Source organism: Chaetura pelagica, unplaced genomic scaffold (assembly GCF_000747805.2).
Source record: "Chaetura pelagica isolate M959 unplaced genomic scaffold, ChaPel_1.0 scaffold512, whole genome shotgun sequence".
Taxonomy (NCBI): domain Eukaryota; kingdom Metazoa; phylum Chordata; class Aves; order Apodiformes; family Apodidae; genus Chaetura; species Chaetura pelagica.
Genome location: NW_009952482.1, coordinates 418,717 through 441,208, shown reverse-complemented (window position 1 = coordinate 441,208; position 22,492 = coordinate 418,717). Strand labels below are relative to the sequence as shown.

General features: G+C 39.6%; 1 protein-coding gene across 1 annotated transcript in view; it reads right to left on the bottom strand.

Moving 5' to 3' along the window:
* Positions 1–15,646, bottom strand: part of FRMPD4 (FERM and PDZ domain containing 4) — a 114,305-nt gene extending 98,659 nt beyond the window's left edge. The window contains exon 1 of the mRNA XM_010008788.1: positions 15,532–15,646. Coding sequence (XP_010007090.1) covers positions 15,532–15,569 — 38 coding nt within the window. The 5' untranslated portion in view covers positions 15,570–15,646. The remainder of the gene's footprint in view (positions 1–15,531) is intronic.
* Positions 15,647–22,492: the final 6,846 nt, after the last annotated feature.

Genomic DNA, 22,492 nt, shown 5'->3' with positions numbered 1-22,492 from the left:
AATCCAAGGGACTGACTGCACAGTGGCAAGCTAGTGGCCAGCACGTTTGTCCAGCCAAGCCCTTCACCTGATCACCAGCCTGTCTTATCTTCTGATTAAACTCTAATCCTAATTCTTACCTGTGTGAGTGTGTTTCTACACTGTGCACAAGAGTATGTATGCGTGAGAGAGAAAGACCAAGAGTAGCAACCTTCCATTCAGACCAGATGGCAGGTGGGATAGGTCTGTGACTCAGCTGACAGAGAGATCATTGGTCTGGGGCCTAAGAGACCAGGAACTAAGAATCTGCTATGGTGGAGACCACAGGTGTGAATCAGCTATTGGAAATTTACTTGTGTATACATATGAGCTGTATGAATGTGTCTGTGTGATCTGACAGCAAGCTTCAAGCCTGATTTGCTGATGCATACGAGCAGGATCTGGCCATTTGTACTCTTCATGTCTCTGTGAGCATTGTTTACAATGACATGGTGCCCATAAAGATGTTGATCTTCTGTACGCGTGGCTCAGGTGGTTGGCTGTTTCTGCAGAGGGTGTGTGTGTGTGGTCTCATGTGCATGCGTGGGGACTGCATGCTCAGCATCACTGTAAATTGGATATGGGGAACTGCAGCAGCCTGGTGCTATCAGACTGGGATGGGAGGAACCCCTTTTGCTCTAGAGAGCCACCAACTTGTCCTCTCCTAAAACATCTTCTCCACTCAAGTAGCATTACTTCAGTTGTGCTACTTTAATGGAAACACTAACATATAAAATATATATATATATATGTGATAAGAATGAAAAGGTTAGAGAAGTCATAAAGAGCATTAGTATTCTATACATTAGAATAAGGAGAGAAAGAAGACATTGACCCAGTTAGAAAGGAGGTCTGGTGTATCATGTAAAATATACACCACAACATGCTGACCATACAAAACCTATTGAGTTGTTCCAATGCCATCACTTATTTGACAGAACTTTACATCTATGCTTTCTCAAAATGTGCTCTAAGTGCAGCTCTTCCTTGGACAGTTGCGATAGGAACTGCAGGGCCTGTGCTGCTACATCCTGAGTTGTTGATGGGAATATTCAAGGAAGCTCTTGTCTGTAACTGCCAAGAAAAGTATGCTATTGGTATTTAATGTTACAAATAAAAGTCAGTCTTTAAAACAAACAAAACCACCAAAACCAACAACCTGTGTAAAGTAACATGTAGCATTAGAAGAAATAACAACGTTGATGCCTCAACTACTAGGGCTTTGGCAACTTGGACCATATACGTGCCAGATGAATTAAAATTGTTGCTTGAGTCCCTGGAGAGCTGTCAAACTAGGACATTTCTAAAGCACTACCATTTATATTATTGGCACTAAAAGTCCAGTCACTCAAAAATGTCACAGCCTTTATATAATTTAACTTATTTACCATAGTTATGCAGAAGTATGCATGAGCAACTGGATCCCCTAGATGGCTCTTAAAAAAAATTACATCACATCCTAGCAATTACTTTTTTATATAGGTGGGAAGAAGGGTACAGCCAACATATCCTGATGAAATTAATAACTCATCCTGGTTATTATCAGACAACACCATAAAAATCAAAAACTGCCAGCAAGAAATATTGCTGATTCATTTAACTTCTCCTTATATTTGCAGCCCACTTCAGTGCTTTTCACTTTACTAAGATTGATGATAATGTCCATTTTTCAGAAAAACATTTTGTAGATACTATGTATAAACACTTAAGGAAAAATATTTCCTGTCCTACCTTTCAACGAAAGCATTTTTTAAAATAGACTTATAATTCATCATTTTATGTCAGCATTTAGAAAAGAGCATTTATAATGTTATCTAAAAGCCCAGTCAAATTGTATCATCTTTCTGAATACCATTGCATTTAAGTATTTTATTAGCCACACGCTTACTAAAAACACTGATCTTTATTCCACTTTTTATGTGGTAATGTAAATTGCCTTGAGTAAGCTGTCTAACAGCTAATTAAATGTGTTTTATTAATATCTGCAAAAGGTTCCAAGGGCATGCAGTGGATTAAAGTCTGGTTTGCAAATGTGTTGCTCAGATTTCATGATCTACATGCTGCAGAAACAAGTAAAGTGCCACTTGACTCACAGCAAAATAGGAATGGAAGGGATCTGGTTTGCGATCAGCTCCAATCCCTTGCTATTTTACACTGTATCATGTAACTTCCTTTAAATACTTACTAATGACCAGCATAAACCCATTTTGGATTATTCAATCCAGCACTATAACTGATAGCCTGGGAATTAACTCCATCACTCTAATGTTTAAGGGTTTTCTCCCTTGCAATCTAAACATTTAGTACCTTTAGTTCTTTGCTACATATATATATATTTTTTTTAAGCAGTTCTCGTTTCTCCCTGGTGTTTATTCCCTCTTGATCTTAGTTTTGCCATATATATCTGTGTCTTTTAGTCTCCCCTCATATAATGATTTTCTCCTTCCTCTAGTATTCCTAGCAGTATTTGTACATATGTACACTTTGAATCCCACCTCTGAAACACATCCAGCCACAATTAGTATTACTTCCCCATTTCTACAACGGCATTCACCACTGACCTACTCAAATGACAACAACTGAATGTCCCTCAGCAATTCAGCTAACAAATTAAGACTCCTCTCCTCGGTCATTTTGAACACACACTTCTAGACCACTGGGAAGATTTTGTTATTAATTCTCTACTGTGGTATTCATGTATCTTCTCTATACAGAATCACCCATTCCTCCCTTGCTTAGCCTTTATATATAGATAAAGACCCACTTGCAAGGTATTCTAACAGCTTCTTTTAAGGAGGTATTCAAGGCTGAATTTGTGCAAATCTCACTTCAGTCCTCCAGTTCCTGCTTTGCAATAATCTTTCTGTGTTGATCAGTCCTTTTAACCTATCTCATACTCACACACAACCCTATGCCATCATGCTGAATCTTCAAACAGATGCTTTCATAAAGAATGAAACACTCCCAGGTTTCTCAGCTTCTCTCTCATTTCCCTCTGAGTTTCTTGCCTGACAATCTCCCTTAGTCTCATCTACATCCAGTAAACCCAAGAATTTTCAGATTTACTGAAATTCATAGCTTATCTATAATGCAGCCATTAGACCACCTGCACCTGCTGTCTTGTACAGATATAACAAAGTAATTTTTTAAATAGCAAAGTCAGATGCCAGTAGCATCTTAGATGTTGCAGCAGAGTGATCAGCCTAAGCTGTAAAATCTGCTTGAGAAGCCAAATAAATTTTCAGCTAGTCCATGCTGAGCTTTATGCTAGCAGGCAGTCCAAGTAACTTGAAAGCTCAGTAGGGACTGCCTACTGTTTTCTCTTTCATGTAGCACAAGCTGTGCTGTATTCTATGTAAATCCAGCCGAAGCCTGTACAGAAAATCACTTTTCTATCATTAATATTTACATGAAAACATCATTATGACCGTCAAATATGGAACAAAATTTAGCCTGCCAACATGTCTACTGCTTAACTTCTTAATTTGCCACTGAATGGTAGTTATGAAAAAATTAGCATGCAATTCTCAAGTTTTGACACAGATTTGGGGAGGAAAGGGTGGCAGTAAATCCCTCCTTGAAAAATTCACTTAGTCTTACACACACTTCAGCATCGCAATAAAAAATGAGAATAAGGTCAATGTCTTTCTAGCACTTGCTGATTAAAAATATAATCAGCAAGCACATGAGGATTCCAGTTTCATATGACAGACTTCATGTGCTCCTGTAGCATAAAAATAAAGAAACAAAAAAACAACCACTGAACCCATGATTTTTTAAGCAAACTTGACTGGAGGTGTAGCTGGTCCATTCTTTAAATTTGACCACAAAATTAAATAACAAAACACCAGTAACAGTCAGCTAAGTGCTAGCTGCCTAACTTGTTTTAGGCTGCCAGATCGTGAGCGTATGGAGACATGACATCTTGTGTCTCTAAGGATGTCAGGGAAATGCTGTCTGACTCTGAATATAGCTTGCCAGAGAAGAAGCTTATGGCAAAGGAAACAGCCAACACAACCAAGCCTCCTACTATGAGCAGCTCTCCAGAAAGCCTTGTCCTGCCACTCTTCCTACCAGTGCTTTCGGCGCAGGGCTCGATTGCCTATGCAAGTCACAGAGGCAAGGCTGAAAAAGCAGCTGTGCAGCTATTACACATTATGCTCAGGTGACAGGGTTCCTCCTCCCGGAACTGTATTCCTGAAGGCTCATGCCACGAAAGCAGCTGGTCCTATGATCTGCCCATTAGTTTGCACTTGCTTTAATTAATTTGAGTTGGAAAAGTAACAGGACTGTTTTTAAACAGAGTTTGAGGATGCAGATATTTGGATTCCTCTGACTGGGCACTGTTTGATGCCTTTTGGAAACTTCTGGCCAGTCACAGTGTGGCACTCTGGGGAATCAAGTCCTTTCCAAGACCTAGCCACAATCCTGGCCTGAAGGTGTGGAAATCCCTATTTTTTATATACCTATGTTTTAATTACAAAAATTTCTGACTGGCACTTGAGAATTTTCAGTGCACAAACCCAATGCTGAGCTAATCTTTTTTATAGTTTCCTTTTCAAAGGTAGACCACTAGCTCATAGTTCCCTAGTGTACTGTTTAAATGGTGGAACATGAATTTTAATAGGATGCTGGCATCAGGAATCATGCAACAAAATCCCTAAATGTCATTACTATGAGCTGCCAGAATCAGTCCCTTGTGGCCCAAAACAAAACATCTTTTATCAGGACGGCCTTTTGCCAAGGCTCTGCTGTCCAGCTCAAGGCACTAACTGGACTAAACAAAAACAAGGAAAACAGCAGCAAAAAAACCCCACAGTGCAAAAGGCATTATAAGCAGGAAGAAAAGCAGAAAGTACCTCCTTAGACTCCAGATAAAACTGTAATGTTCCCACCTGATCAAGCCCAGGGACATTACTAATACAGCACTGCTAAGAAACTGCCACCTGTATCTCATACACTGTTTCTAAAGAAACTTTTCCCTTATATCACTGACTTTCTGTTTTTACCTTATGCTTTATCAATACTTCACTACTTCCTCATTCTGCATTTGCTGGATACTTATGCCAGGAGCCAAGTTTTAACAGGGTTTCTGCATTTTTCTAAGAAAAAAGAGTGCAACTTAAACAGATATTTTCCCCACTCATATCTACAATATGTGCTCGGTGTTAATCACCTCCTTCAGGAACTCACCAGATGCAATGATTTTGCATATAACTGCACTATTTATCACAAAGGCTTTTCATCCCAAGATGCAAAAAACAAAACTGCATCTCAAGGAGCCAGAAAAGACATTTTAACTTAAAGTCAACAAAAATTGATGTCAGACAACTAGTAAAATTGAACCAACATCTTCCCATAAAGGCAGAGCTAAAAACTCTGTCTGTTTACACACAGAGACCTAAGCTCAAGCTTGAAATGAATAGGGAGCCAAATATATCAAAGACAGTATCGACTCTCATAATCAAAACCAGACATCAAAATGCACTCTGGCAGGTTTGGCAAGTTTTGATTCTCACAGAAAAGGTGCATTTGTGGGCCCATTTAGCACCAGGTCTCTTAGGGCATTCTCCAAACATCGGATCTGCTCTCCAAGGGTTGAAAGCCTGTTCTACCACAAATAATGAGAACAGCATGATGCCCAAACCAACTTCAGACCAGTAGCTACCTGCACGGATGGGAAGCAGTCAGCTTAATCTCAGCAACATCTTGTGAGCTCAAAAGACTGGTGGCATATTCAGAAAGTAGAGGCATGACAGAGCCTACATCTGCCTAATACAGGATGAACAGCTGGAGATTGTTCACACGCTGAAGATAGATCACTTCCAGTTCTCAGAGGTTCCCAGAAAAGAGTGACAGAAGATGTCCTCACAAGTTTGATCTCATGGAAAAATCAGCACAGCCAAAAATGATCGGCAGGCACTTCTTGGACAGAAGAGCCAATGAGTACAACACCCCCACTTGACTACACTGAACACTTGCTGATAAACCACAGCTAGAAATTAAGGCTCACAATTCAAATGAGGTATTTCAGCTTTATACAGCAGTTAAGTGACCCTACCATGGTGACTGCAATAGCTCTCCTATAACCAAATCAAAAAGTCAATCTGAAAAAAAGAAAACCAAACCAATCCTAAACCACATCACTAAAAGCTGAAAGCTCCACGTGACAGTAGATTTGAGACTCCAGTATTTTTCATAAATACACACACACACAAAAGCTAGAAACACAGCCAGAGACAAGCAGAATTGTTAGGATTGATGCATCAGCCTGTGACTTCACAGAATATCAGTGTGCCTATCTGCACTATAACTTCATATGCATATTACAGTAGAAATCCTACTTTATAGCAGAGCTGCAAAAAATCACCTTTCCTCATTATACACACAAAAAAAAGGCATCAGAAATTTCATTTAAAAATTAAAAGCAAAATGGCATTATTATAGTGTTAAAATTGTTAAACTGTGCAACAGTTTTTCCATGTTATTTGTATCCCAAACAGTGTGCCTCGCCAGGTTTTAATTACAAAATGCTAAATAAATCCCATGAGTAAACAGTTATAGTTATCTGTCTGTTGAGTTCCTATTTGTAATTCAGCTAATTGCTTCCTGTCAGGAAAATATTCTCTGAAGTCCCAAGATGCCAAGATGGACTTAAATCTCTTTCATTTTACATCTCCCAGTGTTTGATACAGAAAATGTAAATTCATTTGGCTACTGCTGGAAGAGTAAGAAACTTGAAATAATCTCTGTGCTGTCAGCAGGTCTTTACCTTGTGTGCTTGATCCCTGTTACCATGGTGATATTTAATTGTGCAGCTACCCAGTTTGATTGGTTTATTTTAAATTGAAGTTTTTCTGTGGAATGGCACAGGATCCTAGCGAACTCTAGCTAAACAGCTTTCAAAATATTGCAGTGAGCCTTATTGTTGTCAGCGACTAGATTAATTTGAGTTCAGTTAAACTACTTCTTCACCTTAATCCTATAGACAATATGAGGATTTTTAGCATTACATTTGGGAGCTGAGCATTTTGAGTATAATTAAGTAGTATTTTATTGTAAGGAGGACAATTAAAACCTAAATGAGAATTAAAATTCCATAAGCTTTCGTTGGTAACATCATCTTGTCTTGCTAAAACAAATTACCTTGCTGTTCTACAATAATAAACCAGAGAAGAACCTTTTACAGTAGGCTTCCACTTATTTCCTTTATAGAAAAATGTAAATATATGAATATGACAGAAATTAAGCCAAAAGGATAAGTACAGCTTCTTCAGTGCTGGCTTTCATATACCTCAGCATGCAGCTCCTTAGTATATGAACAAATGCTGCAAATCTACCATCAAGATGGTATTTCCTGGCACAACGTATCAGGTCCTTGTTTTCAATTCAGTACATAGACCACGATGAACTGGTGTACTTCAACTGTGCTATTTAAACAGCAGCAATACACTGTGATAATTCTCACCCTTTTTTCTGCTCTATAACCCAGCTGTTACACCAGTTGTTACAAACCACCACAATACTCCAAACCACCTGCATGGCTTTGCAGAACTAGAACTTGATGCATTTCATCCCAATTCTGTAGGGACTACACTCAGTTTTACAAGAGAGATGTCTGAGAAAGCAGAGTCTGACTGGGGCTATAGTTCCCACGCAAACTGTTTACAAGAATTAATTTGTTTTACGCTTCTGAGAAGAGTAGCCTGGTTTACCAAAGCAGTGCTTCTACAGATTCATTTTCATGCTGTAATGTACAGATGAGATGCTGTTTTACCATATGAAACGTCTACCCAGAAGCATGTGAAATCCAACAGTAATAAGGATTTCACCTTCTCACTTCTGTATGTTGTGACCCTGGGTTAGGATGCTTTGATTTTTTTCTATACAGATTCTGCTCCTGAAGTTTTATTCTGCTTTCTAATTCTCTTTCAAATACACAAGAATAACAGTTTTCAGGATGCAATGCTTCTCTGGATTTCATAGCATCCCCAACCAGTTTGTGTTTAGAGAAAACACTGGGGACTAGATCAGAAACACTGAATTTGCTGTAGCAGAGGTCCACTTAGGTACAATCACATCCAGATAACCTGAGGCAAAACTGAGCAACACTAAGCAAAACTGAGCAAAAGCTTCTTCTCACATTCACGCCTTGTTGTATAACAACCCTCACCTTTCCAGTGCAAGGAATCCTCTTGGTTTGGCACGTGATGGTTGCACATGTGTGCAGAGAGGACTCAGAGGGGCAAGCCAGCAGATAGGGAAGCAGCCATGCTCCTGTGGCCAGCTCCTGAGTTACAGCACACCGACTGGCTTAGGTACAGCTGCCTTTCAATGCAATGAATTCTCAAGTTTTCCATACCCTAGTTAATATAAAGTAACTCACAAACCAGCATCTCCTTGCTATTATTCCCTCCATTATAACAATGATTTATCCCAGTCGATATTAACACCCTTTTGTCTGTCATATTCATGCCTGTGATATTTATGGCCAGAGCAACAGTTCTCTGTGAAGGAAGGACGACTGCGAAATCATCCTCTCTTTTCAGGAGGCTGAGATGATTTAGCAATTCTTTCTTTTTCATCACATGCCTGAGTTGTGTCTAGGCATACTTCTGACATGAGCACGCTGATATATAATTTTCCTTCTCCTTTCTGATTATTCAGGTTTGCTTTAAACTGCCACTTCTGCTTGTGCGTCCCTGCTGCTCATATATTCTAGCCCCACTCCCCCTTCTATTGTACAATCCTGTCCTTGAGCAGGTCAAACCCTTAGAAACAGAAAGCAAATGTACATGAAGTCTGAAAGAAGCATACTAGCACTCTAATAGCACAATATTCATACCAACAGTCCTTATTAGCGACACGGGAATCAAAAAAATTTAAAAAAAAAAAAAAGAGAGAGAGAGAGAAAAAAGAAGAGAAAAACCAAGAATCACCATACCAATCAGACCTGTTGTCCACCTCGTCCAGTATTCTGTCTCTGACAGCACTCAGTACCCACTTCAGAGGAAGGTGCAAGAAACCTTGCAATTATAGAATAACCTGATTAATACAGGAAGTTTCGTCCTAGCCCCAGGCAGTCAGCAGCTGACTCACCCGCTTGTCTGAAACATAAGAATTTGTATCTGCTCACATTTTTTATTTCTTTTTAAATCCTATGTAATTGAACGATGGGAGACTTGTTACAATAGTACATTACAAATGTACATTTGAACAGTATGAAGCATTTTAGGCTTTACTGTGACCTGTAGCTGAGAGTTATATTTGCTAATTATATAGGTTGTACTATTTTTATCATTGTTAAACTGCTTGCCATTCAATCTCATTGGATGTCCCTTTTAGGGATGCGGGAATAAGTGGGCCAGGGAGTGTGATTCTGCCTGTCCCTTTGGCATCCCACCTGGGAGTGGAGATGCCCGAAGAGGCACACAGCAGTCAGCCTCCGGCTTGAGGCATTATCCGGGTTTACAGACTGCTTTCGTTAATAACCCTAACCCGAATTGGAAGGAGATGGAAATGAACCTCTTTTTAACACCCTGCAGAAGTGGTCTCATGCTGCTGAGGGAGGACGGAGCAGCAGCAGTGGGGCTGCTCTTATTTTTTGTGAATGCCACATAAATCCTCCAGTTAATTAAGTCAAAATTGTTTCTGTACTTAGGGATGAAGGAATGTAATGATTCAGTAAAGTGCTAAACAGCATCATACCTTCAGGGCAGAAGGTGCCTCCTGTGGATTCAAACTTTCATTATGGCCTCATGTACTAAGATAGTCTTAAGGTACAAATAACAGCAGTCCCTTCAAAACCCAGAAAGATGAACAATACTGTAAGAACAATCAAGGCTTTCACTATGCTTTCTATACTTCTATTATTTTCAGAAACTTCCAACAGAGCAAACCCCAGAAAAATATTCTGAGAAAGAACTAAAATACCAATAGGTGTGTCAAACCTGCAGAACATATGAAGGTTAGACATATCAAGATAAATAAAATAAATAAAAAATAAAAGCTGAATGGTCAGATTCTCTTTCATGCTTATTCATTTTGAAGTAAACTGATTAGACTGTGAGTCCCAGTTTGGCATCTGGTATAAATTAGTGACCCTTAATAAGGAGGATGCTTGATTGATATGTCATTAATATAATTCATTATTATATTCTGTCATTCCACATGGCCAGCCATCAGTGAGGACTGGGCTTACAAGGAGGACCACACAGGCCAGACAGGATGCAAGCAAGACAGAGGAACTCCACTTTTCAGAAAACATGTCTGAGTTTCGTCTTCTAAGCACAGCAAGCACTGAAAGAATAAGATGAAAACTACTAAAGAAAATTTAGGTAAATATTTGAGTATAGAAGAATATAATGGCATTGCTGTATTGCAAATAAATATTGCACTGTGTATGCTTTGAGAATTTAGTGTGTTGTGAGCTGCACTAGCAACCAAAGAACACAAAACACATTACCTGTATCTTATGCTTGGGTCAAAAGCTCACATTCACAAATTTCACTTTTCAGCATAGTTTCTAAGCCAAATAAGAACAACCAAAAAGTAATGATTTCACAAGCCAAAAATCCTGGAGCTGTACTATATGCAGGATAACAGACCTCCAAGGAAAAAAGAATTCAGTTTGTTAGATACACCTAGAAGAAGCCTGGAACAACTTAATTTACTAAATACAAAAGGACCAGTGAAATACAACAGGTGCTCAAGATAATAAAATATGTTGTGACACTTTTCAACTGGTGTAGAAACCACATCACACTAACGTAACAGGATTTGGAAAGACTTCCGAGGAGTAGGTCTCTCCCAGCTTGGCTGCGCACTCTGGGGACTGACCTGTAGTTTCAAGCCAAGCACTAATGCTCCTGGCTTTGATCTCTACATATGTTGGTTTTTATTTCATACCTGGGGCCCCAGCTGTTTGCTTAGTTTGCTCCAGACTGGAGCACAGAAGCAAGCTACTATCCTTCAAGTAAAGATGGTCAGGGTCCTTGGAATTAAACAGTAATAACAGCAAAACAAACTGGTAATGCAGACAGACCCTGTCATCCCCTCTGAGGCCATGTCAAGAGCAACACCAAACTGGTATAAAGGAGGGACAACAGTGATACCTGTTACTTACCCATTTGATTACTCTTACGGCTTTTTTCCACACCGTGCCTTTTAGGATCACTTTAGACTGAAAAATCTCAGGTCATAAAACAATATAAAAATAACTACCCTGAATTTCCTTCTGTGTTTTCTCTTTCAATGGTTGGACTCTGTGATCTTAAAGGTCTTTTCCAACCCAATCAATTCTATGATTCTATAAACATGATCAATATTATCTCTTGCAAATAAGGATGTGGCAACATAGTAACCTAACAGACCACTCTAAAATATAATTATTATAAAACTGTAATAACTAACTACACCTCACTAGCACCACTGTACTTGGAGTCCACATAGGAGGGGCTACATTTCCTTTCAGTTAATCTGTTTTCAGATTCTATTCTTTATTTGACCAATAGAAGCCAGTCCTACAAAAATAGCAAAGTACCTATTACCTTAGGAATTAAACAGGAATAGGAACCAAAAGAGTAAGACTTCCCATGGCAGCAAATGTTCCTTCCACTTGCATCTTAGAGCACAGCTGTAGCACAGCTGCCCATCATCTGGCATCAGCCATTCATGCCCTGAGCTGGAGGCTGGACCAGATGATCTTCAGAGGTTTATTTCACCCTAAACTATTCTGCAACTCTATCAAACCATGTGAAGGACTGGCTCAGGGAGCTAGACTGATGTGAAATTCATAGATTTCTCTGGAGGATAGATTTTTTTAGGAGCTTTTGTCAGTTTATCTCCCTATCTACTTTCCACCAGGTCTGACAAGCAGCAAGACTGACACAAGGGAAAGGGCAAAAACCTAGAGGTCTGAAAATCAGTAAGATTGTAGCAGTGGGAACTCACGCAAACTCAAACTGCCATGAAGCTAAACCATTTGTGGATAAAATAAGTGAAAACTTTTGTGCTTTGCACGTCATCTCCTTGAAACACACACTCGCACCAAACAAACTTTTAGTGAGTTTGATGTTTGGATTCAGAAATTTCTTATAATCATATACTACACAGCATATATAATAAATGTGAAGAAAAGAGGCCTTTAAAATGCTTAAATATACACAGCAAAATATTTAATATCACAGACCCAGGTTAATACTGCTTGTGTAGAACAGAAACATGCTGTAAGAATACTAGATGATGCCAACCTCCCCTAGTGAAGTGTTTTAGTTATCCCATAAGGCTATTTCAAGTAAAAGCTGCAATTTAAAAGGGAATGGGGGAGATTCTGAAACTTTAATTTACCATGGCCTAAAGTTATGAAAAAGTATTTTAGAGGTTTGCAAGATGACCCTGGTTGTGCCATCTGTACAGAAGAGATAATGAATTGACAGCAACATCACAAAGCATTTTGATAACAGGCTCTTCTTGCACTTTTACAAAAGTGCTGCCTGGTGATGGAAGCTGCTCCTGATTAGCTCAGGCCATAGGGGCTTTCAGAGGTTTGAAAGAAACCAAATTTGCTTAAGCAGAAAGAATAAACATCTCTTGCCATTCATGCCTTAAAGCATTTGCACCGACACTACATAATTACTTTTCACTTCACCAAAAGATTCTTCTGGATTCTTTATTCCTCCCACAATTTAAAAATGACAATATGTCTGCTTGCAGTTGAATGGGTATGTACATATGGCACTAAGTACACTATTTAAGTAAATAGCAGCTAATGTTGCTATGAATTATGTTATTTACTTGTACAGAATTCATGAGCACATTTCATTGCGCTAATACATCTTTAATCAAAACCAAGTGGATGATTTGAATTGCTTTTTCTCCTTCAGTGTGATGCAATTTGTTAATCTGTATGACTATAAAAAGCCTTGGAGACCATATGATATGTTCTTCCTGATCTCTCTCCTGCCTCTACTGACACAACTGTCAACAACCATCTCCCTATTTCATTCCTAAAATCTGGGGGTGAAAAATGAAGGAAATAAAATTAAATAGTGTTTTAATGTATGTAGTTTCATGTAGTATTTGCAAAAAACAATTATTTTGAAAGCCAGAGAGGGCTTCTCCTGATGCAAATACCAGGCAAAGTAAGGACAGCCACTGTATATGTCTGACAGAGGAACTGCTGGCAGAGTCACTAGGTGTATTCAACCGTTGGTCATTCATAAGTAACAGTGGATAGCTGGTGATTTGGTAGAGCAGCAGGTGGTTCCAAAGGGTTTCCTGGTTTCATTCAGTTCAAGTTACTGGCTTTTCAGGCATCCTGGGGGACTGTCATTTCATGCAAGATGCATTATGACTCTGGAGACATGGCTGGTGCATGTGTGACAGCAAATGCTGTTGCTTTAATGTATTTGGTAGAAGAACAGGTACTATGGCTCATGCAAGGTGTGCAAACACAGCATCGTTCAAATTTCACCTGAGACTACTCAGAGATATCAGTGGGTAAGAAAGTCTGGCACCAAATACTAAAGGTTCCTACAGATCAGCTTCCTTGGAGATCTCATTTTCCCTGCTCCTTAAAGCAGATTTTTTTCCCCCCACAGTCTGCTATCCACATGCAGACAAAAATGGAACAAAGACCAGGGCCCGGAAGAGAACAGAGGGGAAGCACCTTTTCAGAGCAGGAAAAAAAAATCAAAACACAACAACAACACAACAACAAAAAAACAACTAGCCTAACATTACTTGAGGTATAATTTCGCACTGCCTGTTATGGATTTTTGTTCCTAGATGCAGTTTGCTGCATTTAAGAGAGGGATACAGCAATTTAAGGTACTAAAAGGCAATCAAAAAAACCCAAACAAAATAATCATTAGCTACTGAGAGTTGGAAAACATTTCCAAATTGCAAAATTAATGAGTACTAATGCACTGTATTCTGCAGGCCACAGCTGTTTATAGTTATACAACAAGTGCAGCATCCCATTATGAGACCAGTGAGAAAAGAGGAGGAATCAAATGCAGTGCCTATCCTCAGAAACAGGATATTATTTGTTCAAATGAATCTCAGTCACGCAGAGGAGAATGCACTGACAGTCCATAGAAAAAAAGAGACACCCAAGGTGTGCAGGTCCCTTCACTGACTAGACTAAAAGAAACAGCAGGGTCATATCTGCACAGTACTTTGGAGACTCACCTACACTTCTGGATGAGCCTAATTAGTGCCGGCAGAAAATCTACGCTAAGGCAGTTCTAGTGAGCCTGGCATTCAGCTTCACATTGTCCAGCACTGCACCTGGTTGCTTACAGACATGCAAAGCATGACAAATACCTGCTTGAGGAAAAAAAAATGACATTTCAAGTCAGCTTTTGAGCCCTCATTAACTTAGACAGCTCGCTCCAATTTGGAGAGGTCTGAAATTGCTCTAAATCTTGAAAGCCTGCAGAACACCAAGATGCTACAGATCTTGCTTTGGCTCCAAAAGCAAATGCTTCCTAGGAAGCCAAGACACACACCCTGGGCTAAGGTGGGAGAAAAGAAAGTAGAGTAATGGACATCCTTGTTCTTATGCTGTTTGACTCTGATTTTGCAGATGCAGGACCTTGTTTAATTAAGGGCCTGTAACAGTCAACTTACAACAAATCTGATCCTTCTGCACTGTGTTAAAAGAAATAATTTTAATTTTAATCTAGGACTTTTACTTAAGCACCTCCAAGTTTCTAAACAGACTGATAAACATAAAAAGGAAGTGACATTCTAAAAAACTCACAAACCTTCAAGCGAGCAAACTCCAAATGCTAGCCTTAAAAATGGGATGTAAGCTAATGCTGCAAAATCAGATAATGGTTCTGTAAACTCACCACCATCAGGCCTTTTTTTATTGAAGAAGTCCCAAAGTAATGTAAATACACTTGTGAGAACAACAAACTGCATTTTATCCAAGCCACTTAAGTGTTTTTAAAGAATAATTATGTACAGTTTTCACTGGGAAAAGCAAAGCCAATTTTGTTTACAATTACATCAACCACATTAACATTTATTTTGCAAACATTTAAATGCATTGCTAAAGGACTATGGGAAATTTAAGAATTATAATATTTACTCTATGGGGTCAAAATAGACACTTTCTCATTACCAGTGTAATGACTATATTAGACAAACTATTAGAACCCACATCACATGACAAAGATGGAGGAGAACCATTAGTCTCAGTTAGAACTGACCTTTTGCGTCATCCTTTAAACATGGAATCCTTATTTTTTTGTTAATGACATATTTTGTAATTCCTCAATGAATTACAGGTCCTTATTTATCAGCATTTTCTTATTATGAAATAACCAAGTGCCAAAATAAGACACAGCAAAGTACAGGCAGAGCTATCTCTGTGCAATAAATCAAAACAGTTGAACATTAACTATGTAGAGTTGAAGCAGGAATTAGGATTCCAAGGAGATACAGCCAGAGCAGGGCTGCAGCACTGTGCTGCAGACTGCACAGCTCACACTGCCCACTTACCTGATGAAGTAATCTCTTCCATCTCTGTTTGCCGTCATCTCCCATCCATAAGGTGTTCCCTGGTTCAAGCTCCAGGTCCCTGAAGGGTGAGGCCAGCCTGAAGACTTGTTCCTGTGGCTGCAGTTTTGGAGGGGGGAGAGAAACAGAGAGGGAAAAAAAAGAAGTGAGTTTTCTGTTCTGTTTGTTGTTGTTTTTTTTCTTTCAATTTACTTAATTCACTGATGTTGGCTTTTTTACTTAAATTCACTTGGCATTTAAAGACTTCTGAAGCTGTGAAATTTGCAGACAAAACCCAGCAAAGGATAATAGGTTAGGCAGCCTACTTAGATTTGTCATATTTTCCCAGTAAGTGGAAGAGATGCATGGTCAGTTCCAATGATCTTTGAGGCCAAGCTTTTAGCAAGCAAATCAGTGCCACAACCACAATATTGCTTTCACTCATCACCATTCCCTTCAAATGCCACTTTTCAGTACAGTTTTAGCCAGAAAAAAACCCAACCCAACCAACTCACCACGTGGCTGCAGATCATGCTGCACTACCTGGCACAAGAAGGAACACCAGCACCCATTCTCACTCGTAGTAAACTGTTTTTTGTTTTCTATGTCAGAAGTAAGGAAGACGCCTTCTGCATATGGATGCTCAATTGATTCCATATGCAGACGTTGTTGCATTTCACCGTTATCCATGAAGCACGTTGTCCAAATAACTTCCAAAAGGTTGCAGTATCTCTGAGCACACACACTGTGACATGCCACTGCTTGGGCACTCTCTGATAGCATTCGCACTCCCAAGCAAAGGCTAAGTTCACTTAACTAAAGGACTCAGCAGCACTCCCACGTGACACTAATTCCCCAGTAGATCTGAAACTTTGCGTGAAGTGCCACAACACACACACAAACAAGAGCCAGCTAGAATCCCTCATGGTTTCCCACAGGAAACACCAGCTATTGCACTGATGTTTTACCTCTCACTTGCAGGAATTAAGGTAGGTCTTACCATACATTCCTACCTTCTGCTGTGGGACTTGAGAGGTACAGAAGGCAACAAATAGGTCTTTTAGCAAAATTAACCAAACATTAATATCTCTGTGCAATCTGAGAAAGAGAAAGAACAGGACGCAGGATGGGTGAAGGTGCTAAAGACTGGCAGTGAGCACATCACAGACAGGCAAAGATCAGTCAGCACACACCACTGAATACAACCTGAAATTTAGACATGCAAACCAAAACCACACAAAATAAGGGCAAGTTCTGAATGAGTTGCCTTCTCCCTTTCTGTCTTTTCTCTGCCCATCAAACACATCACGTCTTAGTCTTACTTGCTAGATTTATTTAAGTTCAAATGCTAGGAAGGAACTTACTGTCTCTTGCCTTAGACAGAGATGTAAAAACTTACTTCCCTTAGAGACACAGAGTACAATGTAACCTGGTGAACACTCTTCTGCTGGAATAGAATTGGTCTCCACGGACAACTCAACAATTCATTGCAAATTGCCAAACAAAGTTGTACATGGTTAATCCTTCCCAAAGGGGGAATGCATCATTAAAAACAAACTAGTGACTTCCCCCTCCCCATTTATTTCAAGGATTAATCACCACTGTGAGAAGATACAGTGCTGCAAAATATAATTTATGTGTAAAGCACAGCATTACAATAGAGTGTAGATATCTTCTGATTTACCAATTACATTAAGTATTCTACCTTCAAGCAGTAGAAAAACATTTCTGTTAACATATTCAAACACTGGCATTTGCCGTAAGTCGGGGCTTAAGTCTAATATTTGAACATGGTAGAAATCTTAATAAAATTATGGTTACACATAGTTAACGAAACACATAAACGTCAGATACGCTACATTACATTGAAAAACTACAACTAACTCATTCCTGATCAAAGGGATGAATTTTAATACAGGCACCCGAGGAAAGAAAACAAATACTTTCAACACTCTCTCATGCAGTTTCAAGTAAAGTTGAGCTTAAGCATTCTTGTTTCTCCATATACTTGACAGAGGGTGAAGAGGGAGGAAGGGTGGCTCCCTTCATTTAGATGGGAGTCACCCTACTGTCTAAAAATGACAGCTTAACTACATCTATAGACTTCAAATTACACTTTAAGAGTATCTGGGATTCTAAATACTGCAGTTAATAAAGTAGAAAGTAGCCTATTTTATCTGAAACATAAAGAGATGCCTGCATTTAGCACTTTCCACTTTAATTAAATGTACTTCAAAACATCTGTGCTATAGTTTCTCTATCTGTGTAATGAGTACAGTGACATTTAAATGCCCACATAAAGCACTTAAAGCTTCTGTTATCATATAATCTGTAGGAGCCCAGGACAATGATGATGATCAATACTATTCTCTGTATTCCAACTAAGGGCTCCTCTTTGTATGGATTATAACATTATTGATTTTTAAGGTAAGTTCCCCTGAAAGCTTTCTTTGAGCCCTTAAAACATTAATGGTGTCAGAACCTATCCTATATGATGGGTAATAACTGTACTAATTATAGATATGTCTATATCTGATCCAGTCCTCCACATTTTCTTATAGTCAATGGCAGGCAAATTGGCACTTGAGACACTGTATACACCTACATTCGACGTGTGCAAATGCAAGGAGGTGGCTCTATGGGAAAAAAACAAATACAGAATGTTTACTATGGTCATTGTACAATTCAACAATAAACATTCATGTCATAATAAATCAAGGTTTTTCCACTCAAAGGTGATTTGTGCTGGTGATTCCCCACTGCCTGTACAGCCTGAAAAAAATGAGCAAATGAACTGCATTATTTCTTTCTATACACCTTCATCCACTTGTTGAATATTATTCTTGTCTGTGAGCATTCTGTTCAATGGCCACTACAAAGGGTAAAAGATGGCAAAGATGAGATAAATGCCAGACAGAATATCAAAGGCTCCAGAGGAAAACATAAGCAGGTCAGGTATTTCACTTTGGGGAAGCACAAAGCCATCCTGGAAGACTTTATGTAAAGAGGATACTTTGGTGAGGAAGATCATCAGGCCATGGGAGATCCCTGTCCAAATCCTGCCTCCCTGCAGGTGACCTTGGCTAAGTCGCTCAGCTTGCTGCTGGCCATTTTTTCCATTTATTTCCCTCAGTGGCATAGGAGGAGAACACCAAGACTGCTGAGGCTTCTGGAAGACCTGCACACTTCCAAAGACTGGAAAGATAAAGAAAATGCCTCCTACCTGAGCCAGCCCACCTGCAGAGGAAGCAATGGCATTGCTGTAATTTGCTGCTTGCTGTCCATTGCTGCCCCTGCTCACTCATTGCAATGGGACCTGCTGCCCCTGTGCCTGTCACTGCACAGCTTTCAGGTAGCAAACCTCATTGTGAAAGCCCAGGCCAGCACCACACCAGCAGAGCTCTGAAAACAAGGCAGCATTAGCTACAACATCTCATCAGTCTGGTTTTGACATTCTTGCTGCAAAAGTATGAAACCTGATCCCTGTGAATTGCTTCACATCAAACCATCAGTTCATCAAATCACCAAAGCAGCATGTAAGGAACCAACATGCCCTGAGGAGAGACTTTCTGACTGAGAACATAAGAGCTGTGCCAGGGTGAACATCTTCAGGTCAGCCTTTTTTCTGCCCTGTGCTTGAGGCATGACTGAAACATGAGTTCATACATATAGTCTCTTGTACAGGACCTCAGCAATATGCCACTTACATGATACACAGAACTTACTCAGCATAAACCATGGCACAAACAAGAAGTGGAAGCCTGTAATAGTATCCAACTCTTTTCAAAGATCAGAACCAAAAGAGTCTGAATTTTTAAAGCATAATATTAGACCATAATGTCCAGAGCAGTTTAGACAGTGCTAAGGCTGAAAATTAAGCAGAAAGCAGTGCTTTCTACTTTACTATTAATATTATTGATTTTTTAAATAACAAAAAAACCAAACATTTACATTTTCTGTAAAACTGATAAATTAAAAAAACAACAATAAGCATCTGCACATTCAGACAATAAGCATGTAATATTGCCCAAAAGTTATTTTTTTTAAAGAGCAGCTGAAGATTCCTCTTTGCTTTAGAAACTTGAGACTCTTTAATAGAATCACCTCTATGACCCAAGCCTGTAAATTTTGTTATAAATGCAGTGCTTTCCTAAAATGGTGTAAATGAAGCTCTTGGGCTGCAATTTTAAACCAGCAAAAACTGGCACTGACACCAAAAGCAGCATTTCCATCCTCCTGGCATCAGACAGTCCTGCTTCACATCACAGTTGCTCTTATGCCAAAGCAAGTAAACTGGATAACCTTAAAATTAGCAACTATTTTATCCAGACTCATCTCTGTCTCATCTGTGGCCTCACAGACGGACATAAGGCAGAAAAAAGGAAGGGCAAGACAAAAACTGCCTGCTTCAGATAGTCCTCAGGCAAAGACAAGACAGAAAGTGCTCAACTAAAAAGGAATGCCTCAACTTTATTTAGACCATTTAGTGTCTACTAGGGAATAACACTGAGTATACAGAACTAGGGTGCCTACCCATCCCAGACATAGATACTGTGGTTGTGTCTAACTTTCTCCATGGACCATGTATCCAACGGGATACAAAAATCCTTGTTTCCTGAGGAATGAAGCTGGACAAAAAGTTAGGAGGTCTGCTTTATCACTGAAGTAGTCTTTACTCCCTTGCCCAAGAATCAAACTTACACTCTTCTGACAGATTTAAAGCAGCAATAAAAGGTAGTAGCAACTTGCATTCCTTCCTTTTTCTTTCTTCTTTTTTTTTGTTTCTTTTTTTAAATAATGATTTGAAGAAGGCAGAAACCTGGTTAGCCTTGGTAATAGAGACCTTCATTCATCCCCACCCCCTGCAACCTGAGGGAGATGGCTATCCTTGCAGAACAATAATCTTCACAGCCTTGGATTGATGAGTCCTTGGTAAGTGACAGGCTGCCTCTTTGGCAGAACTCGAGAAGAGTTCTGGCATTTAGGGTCTTAGTGAAGTGGCTGGAGATTCAGCTCTATTCCATAGCAAACATCTGAATTTGCAAGCTTTATACCTGTATTCAATAGCTCTCCACTGACTCTAATTTGGAGCTTTCACATCTCACTCCATAAAGACATCAAAATTTTAATTTCAAGCATGTGAATCTGGAGAGAAATTCTATACCAACCTCAGAAGAAAGCTCTGCAATAAATGGTGAGCCCGTATCTCAAACTCCAGCACAGGAAGTTCCATCTCAAAATGAGGAAGAACTTCTTTACTGTGAGGGTGACAGAGCACTGGAACAGGCTGCCCAGAGGGGTTGTGGAATCTCCTTCTCTAGACACTTTCAAGACCCGTCTGGATGTCTTTCTGAGTGATCTGCCCCAGTTTTTTTGGTCCTGCTCTGGAAGGTGTAGAACTATTTCCCACAGAGGGTGATTGGACTTTATGATCTTTGAAGGTCCCTTCCAACCCCTGATATTCTTTGATTCTGCAATTATCTTTAAATTCCTGTAAAAGGTAGTAAAATTGACAATATTTATCACCTTATTTTTCATTCATCATTCTATACCACCTTCCAAAATACCTAAGAGCAGTACCAAACTAAGTGCAAACACCTTCTGAGCTCCTCATACCATTAGTTTTAAGTGCAAAATTTTACATTCCATTTATCCAATGACCGTTTTCAATCTTAAGAGCTTTAGAATTTTGGGGTAGTTACCACCTGTCAATTTGTTATCATATGCTTCAGTGATCTGAGCTCTCAGGCTGTTAACTAACTTCAGGAGTGGGGGCATAATTTCCAAAAAGTTTCCAGTAAAGAAGCTCCCCTTGGGAAAAACCTCCAACACAGGCCTGCAAAAAAACTTACTCTTTTTTATTCTGTGGCCTTATTTTCTCCAAGTGTTGCTTTATTTTCATTTGAGTATCTGTTAGCTCACAGACTCCAGCAAAGGTTGAAATTATCCACAGTTTCTGATAGAAATCTTCATAATTGTGTAAAATCTCTGCATGAGCAGCCAGGTATAATTTCTCTAAATATATAAAATTTGAAATATTAATACTCTATGCATGTTTTCTCTTTAGTTATTAGTAAATTTTTAAGCATCTACCTTGAATTTCCTCTAGTGGATTGAAATAGTCAAAGGATTATATTCTAATCTTCTTTAAAGCAATCCCTTGAACAGCACAGGTGCACGACTGAAGTTACAGAACTTGTACCATGAAGATTCACAATATAATGGCATGTTTACCACTTCAATATTTAATATTTTGGAATAATCTCATTTAACACCTTGGTTATTCTCACAGTACTTCCTTACTTACAGCACTTCTTCATTCCTGAAAGCACTGTTTATGGGGATGTTGATCAGTGACTCAGCTCGAGGCTGAGCATCTAACACAAGTAACTCAGCATTGCTAATGGACTAATAGTGTTGATACACCAGCTTCCTCTATGTTACGTACTGAGAAGAACTTCTCAATCTGCATCAGGAATAGTGTGACCAGCAGGAGCAGGGAGGTGATTCTGCCCCTCTACTTGGCCTTGGTGAGGCTGTATCTTGAGCACCGTGTGCGGTTTTGGGCACTGCAGTATAGGAAGGACATCGAGGTGCTGGAGAGGGTGCAGAGAAGGGTAACCGGGCTGATTAGGGGTCTGGAGATCAGGTCTTCTCAGGAGAGGCTGAGGGAGCTGGGGCTGTTCAGCCTGGTGAAGAGGAGGCTGAGGGGAGAACTCATTGCTCTTTACAACTCTGTAGTGAGGTGGGTGTTGGCCTCTTCTCCCTAGTGACCAGTGATAGGACAAGAGGAAATGGGGCCAAGTTACACCAGAGGAGGTCCAGATTTGATATTCAGAAAAAATTCTTCACAGAAGGAGTGGTGAGGCATTGTCCCGGGAGGTGGTGGAGGCACCATCCCTGGAGGTGTTCAAAAAAGGGGTGTTGTTTCAGGAGATGGTTTAGTGGTTAGGGGTTGTAGGAC